Source organism: Pelobates fuscus, chromosome 1 (genome assembly GCF_036172605.1).
Source record: "Pelobates fuscus isolate aPelFus1 chromosome 1, aPelFus1.pri, whole genome shotgun sequence".
NCBI classification, from domain to species: Eukaryota; Metazoa; Chordata; class Amphibia; order Anura; family Pelobatidae; genus Pelobates; species Pelobates fuscus.
In genome coordinates, this window is record NC_086317.1 from 335,508,424 (window position 1) to 335,531,346 (window position 22,923).

Genomic DNA, 22,923 nt, shown 5'->3' on the forward strand with positions numbered 1-22,923 from the left:
CTTTTCCACCTTACAAGGACCCGCAGCTTCCAAGGGAGTTGTACTATGCCAGAGAGGATGCTGCTTGATTATGAGGACCCATGCATAGGGCCGTTCATCACCTTCATGGGCCGCAGTGGGACTTCTGGTTCCAGTTTGTCAACGGACAAACGGGGATACTATGCTGCTTGATAACATTTGCAGATAAGTTTCTTGAACAAGTACTGCAATTATTTGTTTCCTTTAACCACGGTTTCACTTGCCACTCTTCTGTTTAAATTTAAAATCACACCTTTTTGTTTACCTTAATGTACTCAGAAGCTACCTCCTTAATGGTTGTCAGTTTCTGCATCCGGCATGGACTTGCACGTTGGCGTACACCATTCTGAGCACATAGGGACTGATAAAAGTCCATAACGTCTAACTTTTCCTGAGGATTGTGCCTTGACCATGCAGGTCTTACAAGCATAGCAAAGATTTGTCATGTCACATTCTGTACCAGACCATCTTGTACTTGACAGTTCTCAATGCATACTAACCTTTGGTTAGGTAGTCATGCAATCTCATACTGGAATAAACTATAGTCCACACATAATGATCTGCATTGCGAATGGACAATCTGATTTTAAGTAAGAGGAAGGTCCTAAATAAGCTGTTATGGTCATGCAAAAGGGTACAGGCACATTAGGAAGACCAAAATTACCTTAATTTTGTTTGCCCTCTTCCTGTTGCCATTACACATGGCTTCACACAAGTTGATCTACCCACCGTGGATACCTTGGACCAGATGGCAGTTATTAAAAGTCATTCCGCAGTTATTAAAAGTCATTCTGCAAGGATCTAGTGACTGATCTGGAGACTCTCTTTAATAACTTTGACAAAAGGTATTCCCAATGACATGAATCTAGCTAACCTAGTCCTAATCCTAAAATGGATGAGAAGAGTCACAAATCAACTAGAAAATACAGTGTTTACATGAGAGGCTGCAGGAAGCTATTAGTTCTCACCCGAACAACCTCATTAAGCCGAACTTGTTCAGGTGACTATAAGGTCCCTTTAATATGTTTTTTACTTCAGAATATTAAGCTACATGTATAAACTTATGTTCTTGTTCTTCTTATTATATAAAATAGTGCATGCACCCTCTATTCCCCAAATGTAAAGCATGATACTGAGCCTGAGGACTTCCGTTGGGGTACCTCAAGCTTGACTGTTACAATCTTATGCACTGCAAAAATAAAAAACATCAATGGTTTTACCCATTTAGGTAAATTGTGCCCTGGGCCCTCCTGGCCATCAGATGTTATGGCGATCGGAGTGTCCTTGTAATTCTCCCATTGCACAAGCAAATTCCCAAGCACCACCCAATGTAGTTCATATGCATCCACCATTGTCTGCTTCAGTTAGATGATTTTATTTGCACCTTCAGTTGCAGTTTCACAAAGTCATATTCGATGACCACTATGAAATCCAAAACTTGATCCAATTAACTTACATTTATTGCAACAATATAGCTTTTTTTTTTTTTTCAAAACATTTGAAAAATTAATGTTTGGAAACCTGCAGCTACAGAGATTAATGTCTTTCACATCTCATTTATGCTTCATTCTCAGGAAACCTAGCTCAAGCTGAGGCAATTGGAAGAGAAGCCTTGAAGCTGATACCAAAGGACCACTCCATTATCTTTTCATTAGCAAACGTGTTGGGGAAGGCACAGAAATACAAGGTTAGCCATAACCCAACAACCATGTGAAGAATGGAGTGGGTATTATCTATAGACGTCAAGTACGATTGCAACATAATTAGAGTCTGTGCTTCTATTTAAAGTCATTGTTGCCAGGAAAACACTGCTCAAAATTTTTAAATGTGAGCTGATCATAGTTTTTCAATGGCATTCTAAGTGTCCGAAACATGCTTATTACAAATGTTATGGTACATTCTATTCCTCTGTCTTTGCCTCGTTGTTCAGTGTCTTGTAAAACTGCAGTGATTTGTGGGTTAAAAAAAACAAAAACAAAACTAAAGCTGTAAGAATTGCCACTCTGGTTCTGACGTCATTCTTTCCTGTCCACAATGTTAAGTCTTGTGTACCACATGTGCATCACTGAACATATCTATCCTCTATCAAGCTGTACAAAGGTTTATCAGGGAAAGAAAAAACCCAGACAAAAAGGATCCAATTTGGTAGAGATCCTCCTTTGTGGTTGCCACTACAAGCCTACATTTTGGTTAGAGATACAGTGAATTTACCCCATTTTTCACATAACATAAGCGCACCAGTGTCAGAATTTACATTATGCCTCTAGCAAAGAAATGTTATAATGGAATGCAGCTGTTTGGGAATGTGCTATTTAAAGTAGTCGCTATAGAGTGCTTTTCATTAAAAAAAATAGGATATATTTCCAATATATGATACTTTACTAACAAAAGTGTGTCTTGCAAATTTTAAATTTTTCATGTTTGTTTACAGGAATATGTGGGGTTAAAATGTATCATAAAATACAATGTGGTCTAGTATATGAATATCTCTGAATATGAGAGATTAGTGTTGATGCACAAAGGTTGTTCTTTCTTTCACAGAGTAGGTGTGAGTGGTAAAAATGATCAAATACCCTGCCAATGGATATTTAAACCACGAAAAGCTACAAGATTCCTGACATACACACAAATGCCAACAGAATGTACAAATATTGACTGTGTGGGCATAATGCCAATTCATCTGTACGACCTATGATTTTGCTGTGTGTACATAAGGCCTAAGGTCACATGCCCAAAGGTCCCCTCTTAGGTGCTAGAATGTAGCTTTATACATTCAAGACATACAGGCTTCTATATGCGGTTACGGGATGTAGATGGACTGAACAGAGATCATTTGAAGCTCTGTGGTTAACAAAGTGTGTATATATATATAATTGTCTCATCAGTAATAATTTTAAGTTTGTGTAATATACATTTGTGATATGCAAGAACTGTAAGCCTGCACACAGTGCACGTTTCATTGTATACATATCATTTTTCCATCAACATGTGAGTGTCACTAAAGTAATGTTCTAGTAATATATTCTGCAACATATAAACATAATGCATGTATTATGTATATGTGAATAATATTCATCTTCTAAAATATCTTGTACTGCACACTGTTTTTCACAGTATGCCACCAGGACCTTCAAACACTGATTGTTAGTACAGTAAGTTAACATGCTCACTAGTCAATGTATCAAATTTGCAGATAAACTGTCCACCCTTCTTTTTAGTATGGCATTTAAAAATAAAAGTCTAACAATTTCTTACTGCATTGCCAGTGCCAGGACACCTCTGCTGCAGCACCCTGTTCTGCCTTTGAATATGTTATTACAGGGTTAAAAAGATAGGACCACTGCACCCAAAGGACCACTGCACCCAAACCACTTCATTTAGATGAAGTAGTCTGTGATATTAGTGGTCCTAGAAAGAAAAAACACACCTTTTTATTATGGAGTGACCCAGTAGATTGCTGAAGGATAACATATATAGATGGTACCTGGACCAGGCTAGCCAAGCCTTGGAAACTAAATTGCTGTGCGTGATGCTGAATCTATTGCTAACTATCCCTTCATTAAAAGTAGTTGTGTTTTTTGGGGGGAGGGTTCTGGCATACAGTAGTTACATAATTTTCATGAATGTATTATTTTGCTCATTTAGGAGTCTGAAGACTTGTTCCTTAAAGCTATTGAAGCTAATCCTTCGATTGCAAGTTATCACGGCAATTTGGGTAAGAGCCTTTTTGATTCAGTCAGTTGCATTATTAAACTGAATAAACTGTCACTGAGGTAGACCTATACTTTGAGATATTTTCTTATTGATGGAGCGGAAAAACTAATTATCAAGCAACGTCAGGAATGAAACGTCAAAAGGCATATGTTTAACAGTCCATTCTCACTGTGTAGTAATTGAAAGGGGTAAAATCAATTTCAATCAAAAATAAGTGTTCACAAAAGACCCACATATTGAAGTGAAGCATTTCCATTATGAAAAGATGACTGTTAGCTCTGCAAAGGCCTCCTTCTGGAGCCCTTTTGTTTAGAAGCCACATGTATAGAATAAAAAAATGGAAGAACCTCTTTTGAGGCCTGTTCGTTTTTCAACAGAATTCTGTCAAAGTTTTGAAGGCACGCTGAGTTAAAACATTCATGAAAGGCAATAACATTGTGGAGGAAGTGGACATGGCAAAACACAGATGCACATTAGGTCAATCAAATGATTTTCTGAGCAGTTGGTGAGATGATTAGCACCACATATATTCTATAGTCAAGTCCGCTTTCTGTTTGGGGGCCCAGTTTATTTCAATAGTTAATGTTCTTATTTGGCAGAATCATGGTCCATGCATACATAACTGTAAGACTGCTTATTTATATTCAATACAGGGTTTTTAGTTTAATAATTATGAACTAGAAATATTAGTATACGTATAAGATAACATATGTCTGTGTGGTGTGTGTGTAAGCATAGGAAATGTATATCATATGTATGGACATCTGTGTTTGTGTGCATTTTTATTATTTCTATTGGCATTTATTTTGTAAGGGGGATTATGTTTGTATATATAATAATGTATACACATATTTCCTTATAGAGTTGGGATTTTAAAAATTCAATTAAGATTTAGGTTCTTGTTTTATTAAAGTTGATATATTAACGTAATTTTTGGGTGCCAGGTTTCTCCTAGGAGGAAGAGAAGGAAAAAAAAAGCAGTGCTTTTTGAAGAAATAAGATTATTTTTTCTTTCTAAAGAGCATTACTTAAATATTGATTCATGAGATGGGAAACCAAAAAAGACATTTTATACAACTGGAGAATCCAATGAAGAGCGGTGATTAAAAAGTGTTACGTGGATAGATCATAGTCTAGACAATCTTTGGTTCAGAATCATACCAATGAAAATGTTGCTATAGCCAAGAGCCTTAGAAAAAATAGCTAAACACTTTCTAAGGATTTTAAATATAGGACCAGTAGACAATCATCTCGCGTCTGTTTATTTTTATTTTTTTGTGTTTTACTTTTTTTAAATACCGGTATATATTTGTATTCAAGACAAGAACAATACAGGCATATGCAGTTTGAAATCAATACACAGAGTGCAATAAATAAATACCGGTATATATTTGTATTCAAGACAAGAACAATACAGGCATATGCAGTTTGAAATCAATACACAGAGTGAGACAGAAAAAAGAAAGTAAAGGTGTAGATAATGTATGATTGTAACATTCACAGACTCCCACATTGGTGCAAGGTTCAAGTAATAGGAGAGTGGGTTTAGAAAATGTTCTATATAATAGTATTGGAGCAGAGATTTACATGTTCTGGGATAGGGATGTGTCCCCTGAGTATCTAATTTGTACTCGATCAGAAGGTAGTGTACATCTTGGGTGCCCAAGTTAAGAATGGGATTAATGGGGGTAGGGAAGAATTAAAGAAGAATTTTTGTTAAAAAAATAAATAATAAAAAAAAATAATCATCCATTGTTTTTTTGGGGCGGGGTGGGATGGAGGGGAGAAGACAGCCCCTGGCAAGTGACTAAATATCAGAAGTTAAAGGAATGTCTTTGTAAATATCAAGAGCCTTTGCACAATAAATTCCAAGTACAAATACAAAGGTTGTCACAATGGAAGTGGATGGTTGAAACACAAATAGTTGATTACATCATGATCACTGCAAAAGGGCTGGATCTCATAACCTCTGGGCTTGTGGTTCTTTCAGACAGCAAGGGAATAATAAGAATTAAGAGCATATCTGTGCATCAGGAAGAGCAAAACTGAGTTTGTTTGGTGTTGGCATGTAAGTGCTACTGAAAAACCATGTCAAGATGTTTTCCCCCCAGTAATATGATATATTTTCAAACATTACATTTGTTAATCTTTGGCACATATGCTTCTCTTCCAAGTAAGGTGAAGATATATTTATAAAAGTGTGTATTTTTCTACATAACCATGATGGAGAGAGATGTAGTAACATTGAATCTAGATCAGGAGTAGACAACCTATGGCACTTCAGATGTAATGGACTCCATTGATTGTAGAGTGGGGAGTGTGGGCGCCTCTATTACCGTAGGCCACGCTGATTGGGTGCCGATAGCAGAGTATGTCGGGTAAGATATCTCCCAAGTCGTCAGGACACTTTCGGTGCGATGGATCCACAGTGGAGTGGTTTGGAACTTGGAGACCGGGATTATCTCTGCATTTGTGGCAGAAAATGCAGGAGCGCTTCTGTACAGCTTGGCGGCCAAGCTCCGCCCCCCAACATTTTATAACTTTGGTGAATAATACTGAAAGCATTTTTTTTTTTTAACATATCTGTTCACTCACACAGCTAGTCACTCACAAATGCATAACTTGCCATTCACTGAAATACACAGTTGCTCACATATACCTAACTAAATATTGCAGTGGTAGGTATTTACTTGCAGTGATCCGCAATAGTAGTGGCCAGTAGCAGAAACTACATCTGTGCTACATGGATTCCTGAATATGTTGGTTTAATCTGCAGGAAAATATAGATCACATTATCACAACACAGTCGCAATGTGATCCCGTCTGCTAGTATATTAGACTCCTTCTTTTTTTTTCCTATTTACATTTTTGTCTGTTTGCTTTGTTTTACTATGTGCACATGCAGGCCATGTCCCTCTTATTCACAGCATTATCACATTACTGTGATATTCATACCTCTATATTGTCCTAGTAGGGTCCTCCTCATACTGAGATAATTTGTCTCATTTGTTGGTAAATAGGAGCTATATAAATGCCAATAATAATGAATATTCCTTAGCTATCTTTTCATTAGGAAAATAAATGTCAGTGTTGCTGTCTTTGTACAATTATATATTGGATGCAAAGGTTGATTATGCACAGAATTGATTTCTAAAAAAAAGTGAATTTGGGATAGATGTTTGTAATCGATAAAAGGGTCATGCTACTCCTTTAAGCTGTACAAGTGAAAAGGGAGAGGCTACATTTATAATGGTTTTGTAATTTTTATCTTCATGGATTCTCTAGTTAAGAATGGTATAGGTCTGTCTGTTCCATATTTATCAAAACCGGTATTTATATATTGGTCCATAAATGCCTGTAGGCTATACATTTTCTCGTTATGTATAAAAATGTTAAACAAAGAGAATTCATCAATCCTGTCCTTTTTAACCAGTTAGGAGAAACTGCTGCAATCATTATATAGTATGTGTAAAGGAGCACGTGAACAGGTCTTACACCACTTGCATTCCTAGGTTCTGTTTCACGTCTTAGATTTGTGTTTGTGCCAGTAAAGCTGTGGATAATACAATGCATCATTGCTTTAATGTTTTCATTCAGATACTTGTTCAAAAACAATATTGTTCATTACCTAAATACTGAATTGCGTTGCTATTTCAGCTGTGCTGTACCATCGCTGGGGAAAACTGGAACTGGCCAAGAAATACTATGAAACCTCCATGAAGCTTGACCCCTCTGCTCCAGGTACAAAGGAGAACTACAATCTGCTGAAACGCAAGCTGGAACAACTAAAAAGGAGAGAGCATTTATGATTTGGAATAGCAGAAATAACTCTCTTGTCTTATAGGCACCTTTATCTGAAGAACCAGCAAAATATTTCCTTACATTGATTGACTGTTCGAAGTACTGTATTTAGCCATAGCACAGAGAGTGAACGACGACACCTGTGTGTGTGTTTGTTTTTTATGTGGGGGCTTTTTTTTTTTTTTTAATCTAGGTAGTGATTGATTAATATTCAATCTAGGATCTAATTCAAAACTACAAATGGTCAGTGGTTATAACAATTTAATTAGGCAATTTGCACTGGTGACTATAGTTGCAGTTTTATGAGCCAAGTAACAAACAGAAAGTACCTCAAATTTAGATTAACTTTTGTTTGATTGCTGCACGTACCATTTTGAAATTATGTTAAAGGAGGGATTTTTTGTTTTGTTTTGTTTCCTGCCTAGGTGCACTTCAATGAAAAAGCTTTAATTTCATTTTTTTTTCTGTAAACTTTGCAACTTGTGTAAATATATTATTTTACTACACTAGTTAACTTGAGACTGTTTGCCTGGTTTTATGGTACTGAGCGGGAGAATTGTCTGATTTCTTAATGACTAAAACAGGGGTGCCCAAAAGGTAGGTCCTCAGATGTTTCTAAACTACAGCTAAAGGCATGCAAAGCATCATAGGAGTTATAGTTCTACAACATCTGGGGGATCTACCTGTTGAGCACCCTTGGACTAGAACATTTGCATATTAAAGCTTGGACCATGCACCTTAAATACATGTCCGTTTCAGCATACTTGTGTTCTTGACTGCTTGCAATGCATGAAACATATACATTTTAGTTTGTCTGTAAAATATGAGGTTTTATTTGGAAATTATTGAGCGAGTATCACAAAAGAACATGAGCTACCACAGCCTCTGGGATTCCATTCTGGCATTGCCAGTCAAGGAACATGCTATGTTCTAAACAGCGCTCCATACTGATACTGGTCTGTGGTCTGCATTCACCTAAGCACATAGAAGGGTGAAGCAGGCCACTTCAGCTTTATGTACTTTGGGGCTACTCTCTTATTAATTATTTTGGTAATGTTTACCAACATAGTGGCATGATTTTTTTTTCATAAGTACTTCTACATGTGGCTTTATATTTAAAGTACCAGTTTTCTTTACTGTGTTAAACTCTATTTATCATGTGACCCTTTCCATTCTGATTTTGTTGTAATTGATGAGTAATCTCAAAATGAGGATTTGGCATGCATTACCAGATCATTTAGAAGAAAACGGTCTTTGAAAGAACACCATGTGTTGTAGTGGTTATAGTACCAGGAGTGTCCTGGTGCCCTACCCATTGTATGTAGGCACACAATTTTACAATGATTTGCTCCCCACTTCCACAACTTCATATGGAAAACCAGAAGCTCCCAAGCAGGACCTTACATTATCCCCCTTGAGCTACGCCCTGCAGTGCAGAGCTAACTGATTGGCTGAGCATGTCAGCTGATTGCGTTAACCCCAGAGCTGCTGGGGTTAGCTCAGATAGAGAACTTCAGACTCTGTGTCCTATGTACTGGAGGCTTGGAATTTGGTGCCTGGTAAACCCAAGGTAAGAATTCAGAATATTTAAAAATGTTTCTGGCACCATAACCACTACAGTGGTTATGTTCCAATACAGTTCCTTTAAGAATCTTTAGTTTATTGCATTTATTTCATGCATTGCCTTAATACTGTACAGTTTTTGTGTTTCATGTGGGTGTTCGAAATAGATTGTATAATGACTTTCTGATTGTTGTGTATTTGTAGTCACGTTCGCCATGTTATGTTTTCTGTTTGCTTGGCTCTTTTCTGTCAATAAATCTCTCAGGATTGTGTATTGCTGCTGCAGTCATTTTATATACGGTTTTCATTATAAAAGAACAATACTAGTACTTGTGTCTGCGTGTAGAACTCTTGCACTCCTCACAGGTTAGAAAGAACCTAAATTGACACTTTCATAGTTATGTTAGCTGTTTGCTTGCTTGGCCAAAGTAAAATGTTTTTTGAACATATTATGGTGCTGTTTGACAAAACGTAGAAACAACTGAATTCTATCATAAGCATGCACTAGGACCTAGTTAAATCATTTTTAAATGGGGCGGGGCCTGATACCCAAGATGGCTAGACGTGTTCTTCTGTAGCTCCCGGATATTGAAGCCTAAAACAAGCTTTATAAATGGATTCCTTCAACTTCAGTGGTTATACACTACTCATAGACGATCCTGAATCCCAGGACACACATGCAACCCTGATTTGGGGGCAATTCTCTACTTGTGTCCCACGTCTGAGACCTATCACAGCAAACGCGCCGGCAGCTGGTGAAAACGGCCAATTCCCTGGCTCTGGGCGCTGTCCAGTTTTTATAAAAAAAATTTAAAAGCATAAAGTTTCAAAAAGTTTACAAAAGTAAAAAAAAAAATACATAAAAGGCTCATTACCACTATACCAGAACGAATTATCACATGCTAAGGGTCAAAATATTCCTTTTGAAATACCCCAGGGTGTATTTTTTATTTTTTTAATGGTATGTGCAGCGGACCCTGGGCCTGCAGCGGACCTCTCAGCGGACCTCTCAGCCAGACTGGAACTTTTATATGATCAAGCATACATTCCACCAGTAACTAGAAGAGACCTAGTTCTGGGAGTCAACTGATTTTTTTTTTCTCGCAACACAAAGCTTTTACGCACTGGGTCTCCAACACAAAATTACAAGTGTTTTCCTCCCAAGAGCCTCTGGGTTTGAGAGATAACAGAGTAGGAAAACTATAACTCAATTATCTGTTACAGAAAAAAAAAATATATATATATATATAAACAAATCCAAATAGAGATGACTGCACTCTACGGTCTTCATATAAAATCAAATGTAGTTTATTGAGTATACATTAAAAATGGGGGAAAAAAATCAACGTTTCAGCGCCACTCTGGGCTTTCCTCAGGATCAACAAAAATTATATACATTACAACTTATGTATGTAATTTTTGTTGATCCTGAGGAAAGCCCAGAGTGGGGCTGAAACGTCGATCTTTTTTTTTTTTTCCTTTTTTAATGTATACCCAATAAACTACATTTGATTTTATATGAAGACCGTAGAGTGCAGTCATCTCTATTTGGATTTGATATATGCATCAGCCATTTGACTTTGGCACCTGGCAACACTTAAAGAAAGCGTGAGTGCAAGGAACCTTTTTTCATTTTTTATATATATATATATATATATATATTCCCCCAAAAGTACCACCAATATAACCAGGACCCCACAAGAGTTATATCAGCCGGATAGCTCTGGTCTGAGTGCCCAACTTGGCCAAATATCACTCAGATCGGTTTGGCAGAATAGAATTGCCACCAGGGTAAATTTCTGATCGGCCAACCGTGAGGTGATAGCCCAAAATAGTTCCAGGGAAATAGGTGCCCCGGCCGTTCTCTGTTCGGGGGTTCCTGTGCGAATACCATACAAGGTATTCCCTTGGTTTCAGGGAGCGAATTGCATTCAACTCCCGAACAAGGACCACCCCTGTACCACATTAAAACCCTTACACCAATTAACATAAGTGCGAAACCGCAAGGGAAGTAATTAATGAATGCTTCCCCTGGGTGGCCGCCATTTCGTGTAACCGAACACACGTGGTTGACAAAAGGATGGCGGCCATTTTGTCTCCTGAACGTGGGCAGCGGTACTTGAAGTAGCTTGATAAAGACCCTGAAGGGTTGAAACGTCGCTGTGTAGCTGCTGGTTCTAATAAATTGCCTATTTTTTGGAATTCGTTGGAGTGCCTGGATTATTTTCTATATTTTACAAGTTTATATTTGGTCCATTCTGGTACTGGGACTTGTCCAGTGAAAAAGCACCCTGGATTCCTGGATGAAGGGCTGAGTGCACTTCCATTATTTCTTTATATCTATACAAGCAAATCTTTAGGCTGAAACGAGAACCTCCCCGATTGGAGGCAGAACACCCCTGCACACACACAGATCTACATAAACACTACACATGATTACCAAAAGACCTACCCACACCCAAATCTTCCCCCAACCCCCCTACTATGCAACAACATAATTAGTACAGACAGCAAATGGATCCCTGGCATGAGCCTGGCTACGTCCATCGCACATCACCCCAAACCATGGTAAACCTTATCCAAACCACAAGGGGGTGAACACCACCCACAAGCCGACCTTCAAGGTTACTGATTAAGCAATGAATGAATGTGGGAAACGTAGACTTGCAAACCTTGAAATATTACTGTATATGTACTACAATGACCTATGCAATGCCACCCTACCCTATTTGCCTTCTGAACCCCCATTATCTTGAAAAATAAAAATTGCCAAATTCAAAAAAATAAGCAGAAATCCTATACATATTGTGTACTCTATAAATAAGAAACATAAATTATTATTATTGAATTACTTTTCCTAAGCTGGACATAGTAAGCACATGTTATTGCCAAAACTGTGGGGAAATTTTTTTTTTAAATTTTTTGCTTTTTTTTTTTTAATTATTGAGCATTTATATATGTATATGTGACATCGAATTAAATCCTCCTTTGCCCTCTAAAAAAACTGTATATAATATGGTGCAATAAATGAGAGAGATGCAAATTACGTTTGAACACAAACAGCCAGCAAAAAATTCTAAAGTTGCTTGTGTCCTTAAGGGTAAGTCCAGCTTCTGAAGCTGTGTCCTTAAAGTAACACTGTCAAGTCGAACTTACCTTTATTTAATCGATTTCTCTTCTCTCCCTCTGTCAGGATCTGTTCTTCATTTCTTCCTGTCTGCTCTAGTTTTCTTTAAAACATAAGACAAAGTAAGGACTACTTGTCTTATGGAGGTTTTCTACGCCTGAGCATCTCTGACCAGCGGAGGAGCAAAGTGTGCTTCATTTCTGGTGGTCAGAGAAATGTTACCACAATTCTTAGCTTTCCTTCCTTTTCCCGTGATGCTTCCTGTCAGTATTCCCGAACGTCCTGTCATTTAGACAGAACGCTGGCGAAACAACCCAATTTGCGTCTTAAAATGAATGAGAACAGTTTCTCCATTCGTGTCAGAACGCAATTCGGGACTTTGTTCAGATTGGAATTTCATTCGAATTAATGAAACTCTGATCTGATTCGTGCCGCGGTTGCATCTTGCAGCCGCTTAGTAGATAACTCCCTAATTCCCACGGTAACAACCTAAATTGGTCTTTCAGCCACATTTACTAATACTGCCCCTACTGATTCAACCAATCAGAGTGCTAGTCATTTTACACAGCGTGGGAAAGTTCTTTGGAATTTTCCCACGCTGTGTAAAATGACACAGAGCACTCTGGATGGATTTAACCCCTTAAGGACCAAACTTTTGGAATAAAAGGGAATCATGACGTGTCACACACGTCATGTGTCCTTAAGGGGTTAAAGCCATCCAATCAGTGTTCTGAGCCTAATTGCAGGAGGGGGCAAGGCTTTTTTATATGCCTTTCCCCGCCCCGCGGAGCTCAGTCTGCGCCGTGCCCTTGCCAGGTGAAGAAGGATTAATTTTTTACTGTCTGTTTTTTTCTTTTTCGTCAGATTTTTTTGGCGCTCAGGTTTTTTTATTATGGTATATGGTATTATATATACCATATGGTATTATGGTTTTTATTTGGCCTTTTTTTGGGCTGAAAAATGAAGATTTTAGAAAAAAGAAGACATCAAATGGTAAGTTTTATTTTTATTTTTTACTGGTAGTTATTTTAGTTATGGGTAGTTTTACAGGTAGTTATTTTATTCCCCCCTCACTATTTTTAGGGTGAGGGGGGTAGGTAGGGGATTCTTTTTTTATTTGGGCGGTGACTAGGGGCTTGGGGAATTTTAATTTAGAGCCCCCACCCGCCGCTCAGGGGTGGGGGTGGGGGGGGAGCGAGGATGATTTTCTTTCATGGCCCCCACCTGCCACTCAGGGGTGGGGGCCAGTAGGTCCCCTCCTCATTGTCTTTTAATGGCCCCCACCCAGGGGGGAGAAGGACTAAAGGTGTCCCCCCCATTATCATTTATGGCCCCCACCGCTCAGGGGTGGGGCCCAGGGGGAGGACAATAGGTCCCCCCCCATTATCCTTTAGGGCCCCCACCAGCCGCTCGGGGGGGGGGGTTGTTAACCCAGATCAGAGATAGCTCTGATCTGGGTGAACAACATAACCAACAATCACCCAGATCAGATAAGGGGTTCAGAAATTTTATGTAAGTCATATTGTTGCCCAGGCGCAGGCATGGTCCCATGCGTAATACAGTTCCATAGAATCGCGGCCAAGTGCCGCTGGAGGACCGACCAGGAACCACCAGGTTTTCATGCCGAAAATAGTTCCAGGGCATTCGCGGCTAAGTCCCCCTGAAGTCTATTAGGATTTATAGTCTTTTTGTTTTTTTTAAGTGTTTTTTTATTTTTTTATTTGACAATCTTTATTTTGTCCTATTCGAAAGGGAGGGGGTGCAGAAAAGAAGGGGGGTAGTTCAAAATGACATTGTATTTCTATGTAACAGCGTCACATACAATGTGTGGTATTACCGAGAATACAGTACATGTTGTGTTGATGGTAGTCAATCGAAGGTTTCATTTCATGTTTGGCAATTTATTGAAATATTTGCATTGAAACAACTGCGAAGTACTAAATATACATTGCATCCTTCACATACATGGTAGACTTTTACAGCATTCTTAGTTGTGTTTTGGCGGTTTCTTGTTGTTATTGAGGTCTGCCTTGCCAATGTGTGGTGTCTTATCTCGGTTAATGGTTACCGTGTCTGTTTGCTTTTGGTTTCAGAAGGGGCTATAGGGTTCTTGGAGGTGGGGGGAGGGGGGATTCTGTGGACCTGACATCATTCTTGTCTTGCTCTTGGTTACTTTGCCACATTTGTTGGTTCTTCGTGGCATTCAGGCCTGTCTCCCCTCAACTATGTACATTGTGGGTTCTAGTTCAGCGTTGCCCTGGGTCTAGTGTGTTGGTTGGGTTGTCCCCAGGAGCCCCGATCACGCCTCTCTAGGGGAGGCGCTCGTCTTGTTCCCCCTGTTCTAGCGATTACCCCTCTCTACTGACTCCCTTTTCCGTTCCTTTTCGTGTCTAGCCTGTTTTTTTATTTTATTTATTTTTTGGTCCTATGGTTCCATCTCATCCTCTATCCCTGTCTTTTCCACGTATAATTCCCACTCGTGTCTAGCTTTTGCGATGTGTTTCGCTGGGTGGAGCTGCTGGTTAGTCCCTATTTCGTAGGTCAGGTTAAGTGATGTCTGTTGTATCAGGTCTGTTCGTTTGGGTGCTTGTGTCTGTTTCCATCTCCTTGCTATCAGGAGGTTGGCAGCTATCAGTATGTGGAACATTAAGCTGGCTTGCGTCTTTGTGTATGTTTCAAGTGATATGAATAGTAAGGCGCATTCCGGTCTTAGCTCTATTTCGACTTGTAATGCTCCCCTAATCGTCTCCTCCACTTTCCTCCAATATTCCCTAAGAACCGGGCAAGTCCACCAAGTGTGGAGCATTGTGCCCTCCTCTGTTAAACATCTCCAACATGTTTTGGGGGAATTGGGGTATATGCGCGCCAGTCTGGTTGGCACTAGGTACCACCGGTATTGTATCTTGCGCATGAGTTCTAGATGGGATGAGCATCGACATCTGCCTTTATGAGCCATGAAAGCTCGGGTCCATTGGTCGTCTGAGAATTCCGTGCCCATGTCTTTGTGCCATGCTTCTCTAAAGTTGTCTACTTGCGTTTGTTGGCTCGAGTCATTGAGTAGTGCATATAGGATTGAGAGTGGTTTCTTGGGCATGGTCATAGATACACAAGCGTGTTCTATGCTTTTCGCGTATATTGGGGTAGTCGAGGTGGTGTTGTGTGCCAGTATTCCCTTTAGTTGTAGGTAAGAGAATATCATGTTTTGTGGTAGGTCGTATTCTAGTTGTAGTTCTGGGAATTGTTTCATTTGTCCCTGTCTGTACAAGTGTTTAACTAGCGTGCATCCCTTGTCTATCCATTTGCGGTGGTCAAAAGTGGGGTGCGCTACATGAATGCTAAATATGGGGGTGGCTAGTGCCCAGGCGTCTGTGTACCCAAACTGTGGTTTAGCCTTGTCCCAGATTTTTAGCAGGGTTTCTGTGGTGGCGGGCATGTTTGGGAGCGGCGGGCGCCGCCCGTGCGGCACCCAGAAGAGGTATTTAAGGCTTTTGGGGCACGTCCAGGTCGATTCCATCTCTATCCATTGCGGTGGATTTTGGGCTGTGTGTGCCTGAAGAGCCGTGGACAATATTGCTGCTCTATAGTATGTCCGCATGTCTGGCAGTCCCAACCCTCCCTGTTCTAATGTCTTGGTAAGGATCTTCGTGGTTACCCTTATTTTTTTGTGTGCCCAAACAAAACTTGTGATAGTTTTCTGCATCCGTCTCAGGTACGTGTTTGGCAGGGGGATCTGTAGTGTTCGAAGTAGATATTGATATTTTGGCAGTAACATCATTTTTACTGCTGCCAATCTCCCCACCCAAGACATGTATTTATCTTCCCATTTTTTCAGTCGCTGTATTCTCTGTGTAATCTTCCGTAGTTGAGGTTCATGAGACCCTATGGGTCTCTTGGGATTCTCGGGCCTAGGAATGTGAGGTGGTTGTCTCTCCAGTCCAGTGGGAATGAGAGTTTGAGGTGTTCTATGGTGCATTGTGGCAAGCCTATCCCTATCGCATGGGTTTTTGTGACATTAAAAAGTGGTTTTCTGGTATGCCTATTGCAACACACAGGGATGAGGGAGTCTGACTTTCGGTAAATTGCTCAAAACTGGAAAAAAAACAGGAGTTCACCAAAACCTGTCTAAAAGTGCAATAGTAAAACGGACAACCTGAATTGGTGTATGTATTCCAGGAGCTAATCCACCTAAAATGGCTTTTGATGTATCACCAATAGGAAATTAATAGTTAGAAATAGACCAAGGCGTAATTCAATATTTCAGGGAAAAACAGTGCAGCAGTAATGTGTGGTGTGTACACCTTTAAATCTGCTACAGGCAGAATGATTGGAGTACACACCAAATGTTATACTTCATAGGTGAAGTTGTAAACCATATAAAATAGAGATATAGTATGTAGAACTATTCTCTATAATGTGATGGAATTTAAGTCACCTGATTTTGTGAAAAATACAACCATATAAGGTGTGTACGTCTTCTAATCTGTTATATACAGACAGAGTGAAGTGTACACCTCTATGATATACTTTATAGTAATATGTAAACCATATGTAATATAGGGATGCAGTATAAGGAACTGCTTCCTATTTTGCAATAAAGTGAGGTATCGCTTTAAAATAGAAACTACTTATGCTCTAAAAGACTAGATGTAAAAATATATAATTTAAATGACAAAAAGTTTATTATAACAAATATACATTAAAATGTTAAAATATATAAAAAATGCAAGCCAGGAACGATGTGCAAGAATGTTACCAGCAAAAATGTAGTCCTTGTTTGAGCCTTGCCACAGGGACCGGCTAGGATGGATATGGATACTTTGTGTTGCAGTTGTTAATGTTTTGTGACATTAAGTTTATAGTACGATTGTTCCCCGTATCTCTCGATTTCCTGCAGGAGGTTTGGTAGTGATATTTGCGGCTGTGTAAGTGTAAGTAGTATATCATCTGCGAGCAGGTTCGTTTTGTACTCCCTCCCCCCTATCCCCATACCATGTATCGCAGGGTTTTCCCGTATTCTCACCACCAGCGGCTCCAGCGCTAAGACATATAGCAAGGGGGACAGGGGGCATCCCTGTCTCGTGCCGTTCGTGTGTCGGAACGGCTCAGACAGAAATCCTGCATTGATTCTACTTGCTGAGGGCTCACTGTAGAGGGCCCTCACTACTGACACAAAACTGGGGGGGATATCGAACTTGTTTAGCACTGCTCGTAGAAACCCCCAGTGCAGGCGGTCAAAAGCTTTTTCAGCGTTGAGGGAGACCAACAGTCCCCCTCTCTGCTGGCTTTTCAGGTGATGGAGGATGTAACGTAACCGCTGGCACCCCGACCGGCTTGATGGATGCTCCTAGTGCTTTCCGAGGACTCCAAGCACTCCGCCAGACACCATAACCACTGTAGACTCCCATGAACCGCCGCAGCTTGGTTGGGGTCTCGCCACGCTACCCACTCTGGACCCAAGACCAGGGACCAGCTTCCAGTAGGTCAACCTCTCTGAATTCCAGAGAGCAGTAACAGGAACAAGCTCTTAGCAGAGCTTAGTGATTATACCCTGGGGGGAGTATAGTGATTATAGCAATCCCCAGAGTGTAGTTCTCCAATCCACCAAACATGAGCCGAAACTTCACAGGTACAAGATGATCTGAGGTGCTAGCACACCCAGTCTGGCTTTTATTACAATCTTTACCAATACAGGACCGCCCACAGGGAGGTATAAAACAACCAATAACATAATAGTACAACCCACAGTTTCCCTCCCCTCTGCTTGGGAGATAATTGAGTTTCTTACTGTATCTACTCAATTATCTCCCAGCTAAAACTTACAAATTTTTATAAATTTTTATAACTTTATGATTTCGTATCACACGGGAATAAAACTTATATTTTCATGAACCACATAACTTGGGGACAAAAATATTAAAAATTCGTACAAATCGGTTCAGTGGTTCCAGAGATATTGAAAAAGTCTCTTTGGACCGACCACACGCCTGTTTGTATGCCCAAGACAGTTCCACAGATTCAGGCTGTGTAGTCGGTCTATTTCTGCCTTGAAAATCGGCAAAGTCCCATCCGAAAGTGGCGTTCGAATAGTCAAACGCACTTTGACTTCTGTCGAAGTGTCAAAGTAAAACACGGTTAAACTTCCTTGGTGGTCGTTAGTCGATTGGCGGTCTATTTCCCATGAAAAGATGACAAAGTCCCATTCGAACGGGCGTTCGAATGTTCGAACGGGACTTAGTCTCCAGCTGCGGTGTCGAAGGGTAGGGGAAGGTACAGGTCACCGCTGACCGCGTTCGACTGTCTAATGGCGGCCACTTCGACTACTTCGGCACTTTGGCAACTTCGCACTTCGACGGCTTCGGCACTTCGACTGTATCCGAAGTTCAGTGTCAAAGTACCAAACAGTTAAACGGCCAGAAACAGTAGAATATAAGTCCATTATGCCCAAATATTGTGCTTGAATGGCCAAATAACCCAGGGGCCATAGTCAGCAGGTAGGAGGCGGGCAAACAGGCTTCTCCAATGCCCAGTGGCGAGGTTGGTTTCGTCACAGAGGATATTGATGACATTCCTGGTATTATCTGGACCCTGTCTCCCCTTGATGAATCCCACCTGGTCAGTGTGGATGATTTGTGGCAGAATGTTTCCCAACCGGTTAGCAAATAGTTTAGCGAAGAGCTTCGCGTCAGTGTTGAGGAGGGAGATGGGACGGAAGTTTTGTGGTAATGTGGGAGTCTTGTTGGGTTTAGACAGTGTGACAATATGGGCAGCCAGTGTTTCTCTGGGGAGTTCTCCCTTATGGGCTGCTTCTGTGAACATTCTGGCTAGGTAGGGTGCTAGTATAGTGGTACACTGTTTGTAGAAATTCAATATACAAAATATAAAAGAGAGCGCATATACTAAATAAATAAAAGACTTGCGTAATAGCCAATATATAGTCTAGATAAAGCAATAAGAGTAGTACTCTAGGTATTCTGAGAATGCTAGCAGCTAAAACGAAAAAAAATTCCCAATTCCTATATAAAAATGCAGATATAAGTTTCAGCGCTTAGTAGATAATCCCCTTAGAAGTAATAAGGGTGCATTTATATGCAAATAGTGTCTGTAATATTAGACAGAAAAACTAAACAATGCTACAAAAACCAAAAACAACTAAAGTTCAAACTAGTAGTATAAGAAATATCACAAAAGAAGTCCAAAGTCTACAAAATCAGCATGCAAAGTCCTGCGGAAGAAAGTCCAGATATTGTAGTGGTAACTAGGTGTCCAAAAAATATGTAGCGATACCTTAGGTAAAGAGAGACAAAATAATATATAGTGTAACTCTATAACAAATTTATTGCCCAGGGTATAAAAAGGTCCCCCCCCCAACATAGAAACTCATACAGAAAATAAAATTTGGTACTCATCATTGTGCAGGACCTCGTAACTGCTCGTTTGACGTTCAGACTGATAGTCCGGTTCCCCAGAATAGACGGCGGGTGCCTGGTGTACTCAGGAGGGCTGTCTGTAATTGTATCAGTGGGGAAGCGCTGGTGGTAAGTCCGGCTTCTTTCAAGAGCTTGTGAAGGAGGGTATGCTACAGATGAGATTTCTCGCACCCTATCAACGCGTTTCGCCCTTCTTCCGAGGGCTTTTTCAAGATAGGTGCTCCAGACATTGCTTGGCAGTTATATACTTTGCCGGGCAAACTAATTCAAATTTCTTAAACCCTAATTAAAAAATAACTACTACACATAAACGCCAATTATAATACAGTAATAGACATGCAAATCTTAAAAGCTGTAATACAATACCATCCTGGTGTAGTTGAAAGGCAATTATAATATAGTAATAGACATGCAAATCTTAAAAGCAGTTAAACAATACATCCTGGTGTGGTTAAAAGGCAACCTAAAATATTGTTAAAATACATAAACTTTAAAATATTCAATGGTACCAATAGTAGAGATTGCTGTTGGCATATTTGTACGTCTTGCTCTTACATTTTAATATTGCTATTAACATCGTTTATCAGTCTAAAATGGTAACATACCGTAAATGTTTCATTGCTGGTAATCTAATAGATAATCCTAACATAAAAAATTGGTGAACGCTCCTAGTTTAGGAGTTATATTTTTAACAAATGTATATAGGATAGCCAATTGTCTCTAGTTTTCCCTTAAGGACATAAACTTAATAACATATGTATCTCTAGAAAAGAAAATGCATGATGTTATGCACAAAACACCAATAATAACAGTTTTGTTTGAAGATTCCTAACCAGTTAAAATATATATTCTCGCTAATATTTGCGTATAGTAAACATATAACCCCTATTTGCTAATCATATTGACACTACAATATGTGGGCTAGTTCTTTTTCGATTCTTTATTTTTGCAGTGCATATGATTACAGTAATGCAATTCGGCCAAGCAAAGGTACACAGAAAGAAATGTAAAGCATTAGATCACAAGTGCTTGGCTTTTGCGAACAGCGCACTTTTCTTTTTTATAAAACAATCATGACAAACAGTTACATGTCAGTGGTGCGTGTTTGTGGGTAGGCATATGAGGGTTGTAGGATTTGACATGTGATTTGAAGTAATGTGCTTAGTGTAGCAGGAGGTTGGGGGGCCTGTGTGACCCGACTGCGTCAGGAGGGTTCGTGTCGGTCAAACCGGTTTCTCTATGACCCCGGTTAGTGTGGGCATCGTGCCAGTCTGTCAAGTGTCTAAGCTTGTGCCGGGGCTTAATTTGTGTGCTAGTTACATGTGCTATGTTTAGGCAGTGGGTACCCCTAACCAAGGGGGCTGCGGGGGGGGGGGGGGGAGGGTGAAGGGATTTATGGCGAACTGTCGCTCTGGTTTGCTGTTATTGCTATGTAAGAGCTGGTGTGCCGTCTCCCAGGGGAGCTGCCTATTGTTGGGCTTGCCCGTTAATGTGCCGCCTTGACTATGGGCGTTTGTGCGCAGTGTATAAAAATAGGAGGAGAAACTATAACAAAAACTTATTGGAAAGGAAAATAAAACGTTTTTTGCATATGGTGGACTTGGTGTGGAAAACAATATTAGTGAACGTGATAGCCTCTGTCAGCTGGTACAGTTCAGGTCACGTGGGAGTCCGAGGTGCCTGCTCTTGGGGTGAATGGTCGAACCGTCGCTGGGTCCCAAGTTGTCGTGCCGGTTGCGACTGGTTGAGCTGGTGTCTGCGGTGTAAGGCCCATGGTTGTCAAGATTGCAGGGATTTCTTCTTGGGATCGTATGGTGTGGTTCGTCCCGTTCCTAGTGACTTGCAGGGTGCCCAGGGGTCCCCATCTATAGGGTATTCCGGCAGTTCGTAGTTGAGTTGTAAGGGGAGTCATGGTCTTGTGCCACTGCAGTGTAGCCTTAGATAAATCTTGTTAAAACGAGAGGTGGGAGTTCTCGAATTGTACCAGAGCTTGTCCCCGCAGGGTTGACAGAATGCGGTTTCGGTCTGCGTACGATATGCATTTCACGATGACGTCCCGTGGTGTCATATTGGTGCTCTGTGGGCTCCTGGCAATTCGGTAGACCCCATCTAGGGTTATCTTCTTGGCGGTCCCGGTTGGCAATATGGTTGCCAATAGCCTCCGGATGTAATGGGGCAATTCCTCCACGCCTATCTCTGTGGGCACTCCACGGACTTTAACGTGGGTGCGGCGGTGGCGGTCTTCCAGTGCTGTCAGTTGGATGAGCATGGAATGCTGAGTGCTTTGGAGCTGGTGGACCGTGTCTCCAAGCCTAGTGACCGCTTCTTGTACCTCACGTATAGTGCCTTCTGTGGCCTGTACTCTGGTGGCGACTGATTGGATCTCCCTTTGTGTCAGGGCCCTGTCAGCTGCTATCATGCTGTGCAGGTCCTTTAATAAGGCCTTGAGGTCGTCCTTTGTGGCTGGAGTTGGACCCCCTGTGAGCACCTGGGAGGGCTGTGTCATATCCTCAGATGTCTGACTGGGCTCTGTTCCTTGGGTCTCCCGTGCTTGCTGGGATAAGGCTGCCTCTGGGTTTTCACCTGTCTGGCCTGCTTTGCCTTGTTGTGGTTTTTGGAGCATAGCTCCGATGTCCCTACCTTCAGGCTTCTGGGATCGTCGGCCCATGATGTATTCTGAAGGTGGAGGAGGTGAGTTTCGGGTATTCCCGGGTGTTCCGTATCCTAGTGGGCCGCCCAGGAGTGTCTCCAGGGAGAAGCGTGGCGGCTGGAGGTAGGCCGTGGCCTTGCGTTTCGGCGTTGGTCGCCCTGTGGGATCAATCGGTGCAGCGTTTTCCCCTGGGTAGGATGGTGAGGTGTCCGTGTTCGTGCGGCGTCGGATTTGTGCGGTATGCGCCGATTAAGGTAATAGATGTCGGGAGCCGACAGATATGGCGTCTGTCTTGTCCCGCTAGCAAGCTCTGACCCATGTCTATGTGGGCTAGTTCTAATTCTGCATTTAAGCCCGAGGGGGTGAGAGTTTTCAGATTGTAGATCCAGAACATTTCCCGGTACGTTAAAGTTTTGCTCAATTCACCTCCCCTCCAAGGTACTTCTATTTTTTAAATACCACAATACAAGAGAAGTGTCGGATCACAGTTGTGGTGTGTTCTGAAGTGATTAGAGAGGGATTGTTTGTCAAAACCTCTTTTAATATTGTAGGCATGTTCTCTGAGTCTGACCTTAAGTGTTCTTTTTGTTTGGCCCACATATTGGAGGCCACACGGGCACTCC

The 22,923-nt window shown here is 40.9% G+C and overlaps 1 protein-coding gene across 5 annotated transcripts in view; it reads left to right on the forward strand.

Annotated features, from left to right (window-relative positions):
- The window catches only part of TMTC4 (transmembrane O-mannosyltransferase targeting cadherins 4), a 115,180-nt gene extending 105,812 nt beyond the window's left edge, over positions 1-9,368 (forward strand). For all 5 annotated transcript variants that reach the window (XM_063425305.1, XM_063425314.1, XM_063425329.1 and 2 more), the window contains 3 exons: positions 1,593-1,705; positions 3,664-3,733; positions 7,390-9,368. In XM_063425305.1, coding sequence (XP_063281375.1) covers positions 1,593-1,705; positions 3,664-3,733; positions 7,390-7,541 — 335 coding nt within the window. In that variant the 3' untranslated portion in view covers positions 7,542-9,368. The remainder of the gene's footprint in view (positions 1-1,592; positions 1,706-3,663; positions 3,734-7,389) is intronic.
- Positions 9,369-22,923: the final 13,555 nt, after the last annotated feature.